The 9,075-nt window shown below is 41.3% G+C and overlaps 1 protein-coding gene across 1 annotated transcript in view; it reads left to right on the top strand.

Moving 5' to 3' along the window:
• LOC138977086 (potassium voltage-gated channel protein Shaw-like) overlaps nt 1-8,498 on the top strand; it is a 10,985-nt gene extending 2,487 nt beyond the window's left edge. Inside the window, exons 2-3 of the mRNA XM_070349995.1 lie at nt 5,970-6,446; nt 7,351-8,498. Of these exons, the coding sequence (XP_070206096.1) occupies nt 5,970-6,446; nt 7,351-8,007 (1,134 nt within the window). The 3' untranslated portion in view covers nt 8,008-8,498. The remainder of the gene's footprint in view (nt 1-5,969; nt 6,447-7,350) is intronic.
• Nucleotides 8,499-9,075: the final 577 nt, after the last annotated feature.

The raw sequence follows: 9,075 nt of genomic DNA, 5'->3' as shown, positions 1-9,075 counted from the left end.
CCAAATGAGAATTGAACCATTTGAGAACATCCTTTTTTTTCAATCACTACATCGAAGGCCTGCGGCCCGGGGTTCACATGGGTTGGTTTGTTTGTTTGTTTCAAACCCACACCCATATACACACATTTCCCATTTAAACCATTTGTCGGCCCCCTGTCGATATTTATCGACTAAGTTCCTTGTTCTTCACTTAGCTTCGGTCGAACCGGTGTGCAATGGGTGCTCTCTCTCTCTCTCTCTTTCTCTCTCTCTTTCTCTCTCTCTCTCTTTCTCTGTCTGTCTCTCTGTCTCTCTCTCTCTCTCTTTAAATCTCTCTTTCTCTCTCTCTCTCTCTTTCTCTCTTTCTCTTTCTCTCTCTCTCTCTCTGTCTGTCTCTCTCTTTCTTTCTCTCTCTCTCTTTCTCTCTCTCCACCCCCACCTCTCTCTCTCTCTCTCTCTCTCTCTGTGTCTCTTTCTTTCTCTCTCTCTCTCTCTCTCTCTCTCTCTCTCTCTCTCTCTCTCTCTCTCTCTCTCTCTTTCTTTCTCTGTCTCTCCCACCCCACTTTATTGTTAAAAACACAATTATTTTTCCGGGTGTCTTTCTTTTTTTCATTTTTTTTCTGTGATAATTGCTCTTCGTGTATGGCTTTCCAAATATCAAATTGTTTTATTGGGCAAAATGATAAATAATGTGCTATAGTCTACCAAAACATGCACAGGCTAGCTGTGACCTGATAGGTAATGTTTCACTTTTGACATTAATGAGTCACCTGTATATCAAACCTTTCATCCGTAAAGCTATGTTAAAATATGTAAGGCCAGTCATTACTTGCATTGTCTTCGCGAAGTTTGTTTCGCTTTGTGTCACCAGAGCTTGAAGTAGGGATAAGAAGAGAAGCCTCGGTTATTCCAGCGTCGCGGACGACGCTGGTATCTGTGGTTGGGAAGAACGTGCCTGTGGAGAATTAGTCTCCAAGCCAAAGCGCGCTGACTCTCCAAGCCAAAACAATTTCAAAGCTGAAAAAAATGTACAATTTACGCGAAACGATTAAACACAGCTTTCGGGTGTGTTTTTTTAATCTAAGATGTACATAAATATACCACTCCGACCATAAGGAAAAGAAAAAAAGACACACACAAAAAAAGACCGAGAGGAGTCGAGTCAATCCGAGACCAACCGAGAGGACGTGTTTCGCGCCGTTTCGACGTCGTTTGTTCAGATGCGGCCGGTTGGATCAGTTGCGGTCATACAGGGGCGCCTTGCACAAGAAAAGATCTTCAACAATCCCGATCATCATCATGGTACAATAATGTTTTGTGCGCCCCCATGTATGTGTTCTGTGCTAATAATGCACGGTTGTGAAATGTCCGTACACATTTTGTGGCACTATGTAATTGTTAGTGCATCCTCCTGCGGATGCTTCGTGCTAAAAATGCACTTCCATTAAAATATTGTACGCTCATGTCAGTAATATATTTTCAATTGTTTCTCTGTCAATTTCAAGTGTTTGTTTCCAATTACTTCAGTATCTCCCTGTTGCAATTCCAGGTGATTCATTATGCATGTGCCAATTTGAGGTGTTTAATTCTGATTCCTGTATTTACAGTGTAAAATTAAAACTATTGTTTTCAAACATTCCTATGACACCTGGTAATGGTTCTGTGGTTTTGTTTTTAATTTGTATTTTGTTTTTCTGCAATAAATATTTGAAATGGATCTGAGGCCGACTTACTACTTTTAGCACTCTTTTTCACCACATTCCCACGTACAGATATTGCAATATCAACTCTTCCTTTCTACCTGTTTTAAACAAGCTCTATTTTTTAATTAAAAAGTTTTTACTAAATGTCTTAACATAGAGGGGGGAATCGAGACGAGGGTCTTGGTGTATGTGCGTGTGCGTGTGTGTGTGTGTGTGTGTGTGTGTGTGTCTGTGTGTGTGTGTGTGTGTGTGTGTGTGTCTGTCTGTGTATGTGTGTGTAGAACGATTCAGACTAAACTACTGGACCGATCTTTATGAAATTTGACATGAAACTTCCTGGGAATGATATTCCAGGACGGTTTTTTTATATTTTTTTATAAACGTCTTTTATGACGTCATATCCGGCTTTTTTGTACAAGTTGAGGCTGCACTGTCACACCCTCATTTTTCAATCAAATTGATTGAAATTTTGGCCAAGCAATCTTCGACGAAGGCAGGACTTCCGTATTGCATTTCAGTTTGGTGGCTTAAAAATTAATTAATGACTTTGGTCATTAAAAATCTGAAAATTGTAAAAAAATAAATAAATTATAAAACGATCCAAATTTACGTTCATCTTATTCTTCATCCTTTTCTGATTCCAAAAACATATAAATATGTTATATTTGGATTAAAAACAAGCTCTGAAAATTAAAAATATAAAAATTATGATCAAAATTAAATTTCCGAAATCGTTTTAAAAACTATTTCATCTTATTCCTTGTCGGTTCCTGATTCCAAAAACATATAGATATGATATGTTTGGATTAAAAACACGCTCAGAAAGTTAAAACGAAGAGAGGTACAGTAAAGCGTGCTATGAAGCACAGCGCAACCGTTACCGCGCCAAACAGGCTCGTCACTTTCACTGCCTTTTGCACTAGCGGCGGACTACGTTCAGTTTCATTCTGTGAGTTCCACAGCTTGACTAAATGTAGTAATTTCGCCTTACGCGACTTGTTTTTTCTTGTGGCTGTTTGATCAATTCATAGCAAGCATTGACTGAAATAAACAATTTATATATCCAGCACAACATGCAATTCATTGACTTTTGACCCTAACCTTTTAACACTTCCCAAAATAAATCTTTGGTGGACATTGCATCGACGCTGTTCATTTTGAATGAACATTTTTCTTGGTGTAGTTGCTATTGTATCACATTCACTCAGTGTGGTTAATGATATACGATACCGACACACTCACAGCCAAGCGGTGACTTTAATGTTCTCCTACTGATGAGACGAAATCACCGAGACAAGCTTTGTGTCGATTCCTGAAAGACATGCAGGAGAAACGACAGAATGTTTACGTCAATCCATTATTCGCAGTCATTACATTATGACGTCTTTTCAAAATGTATTTCGTCATAGGTTTTTGTTTGGAAGGGGGGGGGGGGTGTGTCAAGAAGAGACACCTGTGTGTATCTAATCAGTGTCGTTTGTCTTCAAGTACAGCAACCCAAAAACAGATAGACTGCTTACGTTCCAAAATTCAGAATAAAACAAGTCGCGTAAGGCAAAAATACAACATTTAGTCAAGCTGTCGAACTCACAGAATGAAACTGAACGCACTGCATTTTTTCAGCAAGACCGTATACTCGTAGCATCGTCAGTCCACCGCTCGTGGCAAAGGCAGTGAAATTGACAAGAAGAGCGGGGTAGTAGTTGCGCTGAGAAGGATAGCATGCACGCTTTTCTGTACCTCTCTTCGTTTTAACTTTCTGAGCGTGTTTTTAATCCAAACATATCATATCTATATGTTTTTGGAATCAGGAACCGACAAGGAATAAGATGAAAGTGTTTTTAAATTGATTTCGAAAATTTAATTTTGATCATAATTTTTATATTTTTAATTTTCAGAGCTTGTTTTTAATCCAAATATAACATATTTATATGTTTTTGGAATCAGAAAATAATGGAGAATAAGATAAACGTAAATTTGGATCGTTTTATAATTTTTTATTTTTTTTTACAATTTTCAGATTTTTAATGACCAAAGTCATTAATTAATTTCTAAGCCATCACGCTGAAATGCAATACCGAAGTCCGGGCTTCGTCGAACATTACTTGACCAAAATTTCAACCAATTTGGTTGAAAAATGAGAGCGTGACAGTGCCGCCTCAACTTTCACGAAAAGCCGGATATGACGTCATCAAAGACATTTATCGAAAAAAGGAGAAAAACGTATGGGGATATCAATCCCAGGAACTCTCATGTAAAATTTCATAAAGATCGGCCCAGTAGTTTAGTCTGAATCGCTCTACACGCACGCACGCACGCACGCCCACACACACACACACACACACACACACACACACACACACACACACATACACCACGACCCTCGTTTCGATTCCCCCTCGATGTTAAAATATTTAGTCAAAACTTGACTAAATATAAAAACATCAGCAACGTGTGTTTGTGATCCCACAGAATGATGTGGAGCGAGGTGGTTTTCTCCGTTGCTTTCCGTGTTGCTGTGCACTTTGGAGACGTCTTGGTGCGTTTAATCAGTGTCGTTTTTATATTTAGTCAAGTTTTGACTAAATATTTTAACATCGAGGGGGAATCGAAACGAGGGTCGTGGTGTATGTGCGTGTGTGTGTGTGTGTGTGTCTGTGTGTGTGTGTGTGTGTGTGTGTGTGTAGAGCGATTCAGACTAAACTACTGGACCGATCTTTATGAAATTTGACATGAGAGTTCCTGGATATGAAATCCCCGAACGTTTTTTTCATTTTTTTGATAAATGTCTTTGATGACGTCATATCCGGCTTTTCGTGAAAGTTGAGGCGGCACTGTCACGCCCTCATTTTTCAACCAAATTGGTTGAAATTTTGGTCAAGTAATCTTCGACGAAGCCCGGGGTTCGGTATTGCATTTCAGCTTGGTGGCTTAAAAATTAATTAATGACTTTGGTCATTAAAAATCTGAAAAGTGTAAAAAAAAATAAAAATTTATAAAACGATCCACATTTACGTTTATCTTATTCTCCATCATTTGCTGATTCCAAAAACATATAAATATGTTATATTCGGATTAAAAACAAGCTCTGAAAATTAAATATATAAAAATTATTATCAAAATTAAATTGTCCAAATCAATTTAAAAACACTTTCATCTTATTTCTTGTCGGTTCCTGATTCCAAAAACATATAGATATGATATGTTTGGATTAAAAACACGCTCAGAAAGTTAAAACAAAGAGAGGTACAGAAAAGCGTGCTATCCTTCTTAGCGCAACTACTACCCCGCTCTTCTTCTCAATTTCACTGCCTTTGCCGTGAGCGGTGGACTGACGATGCTACGAGTATACGGTCTTGCTGAAAAATGGCAGCTACTTGACTAAATATTGTATTTTCGCCTTACGCGACTTGTTATATTTAGTCAAGTTTTGACTAAATATTTTAACATCGAGGCGGAATCGAAACGAGGGTCGTGGTGTATGTGCGTGTGTGCGTGTGTGTGTGTGTGTGTGTGTGTGTGTGTGTAGAGCGATTCAGACTAAACTACTGGACCGATCTTTATGAAATTTGACATGAGAGTTCCTGGGTATGAAATCCCCGAACGTTTTTTTTCATTTTTTTGATAAATGTCTTTGATGACGTCATATCCGGCTTTTCGTGAAAGTTGAGGCGGCACTGTCACGCCCTCATTTTTCAACCAAATTGGTTGAAATTTTGGTCAAGTAGTCTTCGACGAAGCCCGGACTTCGGTATTGCATTTCAGCTTGGTGGCTTAAAAATTAATTAATGACTTTGGTCATTAAAAATCTGAAAATTGTAAAAAAAAAAAAAATTTATAAAACGATCCAAATTTACGTTTATCTTATTCTCCATCATTTGCTGATTCCAAAAACATATAAATATGTTATATTCGGATTAAAAACAAGCTCTGAAAATTAAATATATAAAAATTATTATCAAAATTAAATTGTCCAAATCAATTTAAAAACACTTTCATCCTATTCCTTGTCGGTTCCTGATTCCAAAAACATATAGATATGATATGTTTGGATTAAAAACACGCTCAGAAAGTTAAAACAAAGAGAGGTACAGAAAAGCGTGCTATCCTTCTTCGCGCAACTACTACCCCGCTCTTCTTGTCAATTTCACTGCCTTTGCCATGAGCGGTGCGTTCAGTTTCATTCTGTGAGTTCGACAGCTACTTGACTAAGTATTGTATTTTCGCCTTACGCGACTTGTTCTTTAAGTACAGCCGTTTCTCCAACGTGTGTTTGTGATCTCACAGATGTGGAGCGTGGTGTTCTTCTCAGTGGTGTTCATGTCCGTGTTGCTGTGTACTCTCGAGACGTCCATGACGTTCAGGGAGTTCCACTCGCGCTTCTACGACTACCTCGCCTACTTCAACATCACTCAGCAGGTCGAGCAGACACAGATGACCTTCATGGACGAGTACTCGGCCAGCCTCCCGTATCCATGGCTCCGGAACGTACAGGAAGCCATCTTGGTATTCTTTGTCTTGGAGTTCACGACCCGCCTCGTCACGTGTCCTCAAAAACGTCACTTCCTGCAGCAAGCCAAGAACTGGTTCGACCTGCTGCTGATCGTTCACAACGGCTTGAGCATCCTGCTGGAGAGGGTGCTGCTTGTGGGGAAGGTCACCTACAGCAGAAGCGAGTTCAACGCCCTTCTCTTCTTCTACGCGCTGTCTGTGCTGAGGGTGATGAGGATTTTCTACCTGGCCAAGAACTTCGACACCATGAAGGTAAGAGGCTTTGTTTTTCATTTTCATTTTCATTATTTTATTGAACCATCGCATGGAAATTCGGGTCGCTTCCTCCCAGTGGAAAGCTAGCAGCAACAGAGTCGCGCTTCCCAGGTTTGTGCGTGTTTAGGTGTAATAAACCACCTGCACTTTTAGCAAAATAACCGAGGTCTTTTACGTAGCAATGACGTTTTCTATCCCTTTCTCTGCTCTCCGTATTAGGTTGATGAGTTCTTCTTCTTCTTCGTTCATGGGCTGAAACTCTCACGGTTTTACGTGTACGACTGTTTTTACCCCGCCATTTTGGCAGCCATACGCCACTTTTGGGGGATGTTGTAGATGTGTTGAATGATATTATCTTCAGTGCACAGCTATTCTCCCGCTATCAAACCATCGCCACTGATCTTGGTGAGTGCAGTGAAGCTTTCTACACCTTTCTCTGCTCACCAGATTGTTCTTTTTGTATTGTCCATGTTTCTGCTGAGTACATTTTCATGAATCAAAAAAACAAGACAGGTAAGTTGTTGGAACGGTGTTATTGACAAAATTACGTTACAGTCACGAATATATGTTTTTTTGGATTTACATTTTCATGGTTATCTTGTTTGCCAGATTTTGTTGCTGTCATATTGTAGAGCAATTCTTCTGCTATCAAACCGTCAGCACCTATCTTGGCGATGCGGTGAAGCTTTATACCCCTTTCTTTATAAAAAAAATATATACAAAAATAAAAAAATAACAACAAACAACAACTCACAACTGCACAAGAATTGGAACGTTAAATCATTGACAAAACAAAACGTTACATTGTCTAGTACGTCGACACAGTGGTCTTTTAAGCAGACAGAATGACAAACACTTATGACCCAATTTTAAAAAAAATACTCCTTTTTTTACCCACCAGATTTTGTTGCTGTCGACGCGAGCCAGTCTGAAGGTGTTCGTCATGCTTGCAGTTTGCGTATTGTCCCTGGCAACTATGTTCGGTGCCTCGGTCTGGCTGGCGGAGCTGGTGTCAGAAACCTTCTCTTTCTCCTCCGTGCTCTCAGGCATGTGGTACGCCATCATCACCATGACGACGGTGGGCTACGGTGACGTGGTTCCGGTCAGCGTGACGGGCAAGCTGATAGGGGCGCTGTGTGCGCTGTGTGGTGTCGTCGTCATGGCGTTGCCCATTGCCGTCATCGCCTCCAAGTTCACCACTTACCACGACAACCTCGTCACGAGAGAGCAGCTGAGGAAGCGGATCACCTTTTCCAAGACCAACCTCCACTTCTTCGCGAGAGCAGACGAGGGCGAGAAGAAACTGCTGCGCACTGACAAGCAGTATCCGCCTCTCGGCGTTGAAACACATCGACAGGGCGGTCATTCCAACACCACCAATCATGGTGTTACCGTGGTTAGTGTCCACAATAAAAATAAGAAGAGCTCTTGTTTCAAGTTTGGTTTGTGCAAACAGAAGCTGGGGCGAGCTGGATGTAAGAAAAACCAGGTCTCGGAGAGCAGAACAACGCTGGAAGACTGCCGCAAAGATCTGGAACTATCTGACGTCAGTGCATGACATTCAATGTGGCTGTTTCTTTAATCTATTTCGCGCACAGTCTGTACAGGCTTTGAAATTGCTGTATCAGTTGCTTTAGCACAGTATCTCAACCTCAGTTTATAACTTTAAAAGACTACAATTCAGCCCGAGTTTGCTGAAGTAAAAGCACCAAGTCCCTGCAAAGCGCCGTCCCGTGCCCGGGACACACTGCTGAACAGGGGCGAAGTTTGCGCTAGCGTCATGTTGTACGAACGGATGGTGGCCGGATCCCCACAAATCTCCTCTGCGGTGAATTCGTCCAGACAAAGCTGTCCCACAGGCAGACTCCACCTGATCTATAAAGATGTCTGTAAGATAGGATTCTACATGGCACAAACCTCCGGCCTCTTAGCGGCTTGAAGCTGGAGCACGACAGCCTTCTCTCCTTTGCAGCGTCTTTCTCCCCTTTGTTAATTGTTGGAACATCATCTAAAGTCGGGGTTTCCCCCGGGAACATGCCCCCAGTGGTTTCACCGTGAGGGCGTTAAAACATGTATCTTCACCCCGTCGCGATATAACCTTGAACGGTTGTAAACGACGTTAAACACCAAATAAAGAAAGAAAGATGTATCTTCACCTGAAGGCGTTGATCACCAGGGAAGCTGCAGTCTCACAACGACCGGAGTGGAGACAGACAGTGCAGCACGGCCTCACCACAACACTCTCGCCCAGCAGTCAGAGACAAGGAGAACGATGAGACGAGAGCACAGCTAGACAGACAGATCAACGTCAAACGTCACCTGTCCTGAACGCTGCACGTCAACCTCCTTGTTCTTCTTCTGCGTTCCAGCCTCCATGATAAGCTGTCAACGTTGTTGATCAGTCGAAGTCTGTAATTCGCCGCAGGGACTCCGCTGGGCCCCACAGTTTCTCCTTCAGAGCCAAATATTTTTGTTTTTTGTAAGGGATAGGCGCAATATAAATACACTTTATTATTATCTCCAGCCAGAACTCGTTTCTGAGGTCTGCAAAGGTTTAGCATGTCTAGAAGATATTTTCTGGGGTCTGCGTGCCGGCAGTCATCTGTGTAGCTTGAATAAAAAGCGA

Source organism: Littorina saxatilis, linkage group LG9 (genome assembly GCF_037325665.1).
Source record: "Littorina saxatilis isolate snail1 linkage group LG9, US_GU_Lsax_2.0, whole genome shotgun sequence".
NCBI lineage: Eukaryota > Metazoa > Mollusca > Gastropoda > Littorinimorpha > Littorinidae > Littorina > Littorina saxatilis.
This window is presented reverse-complemented; position numbering and strand designations above follow the sequence as displayed.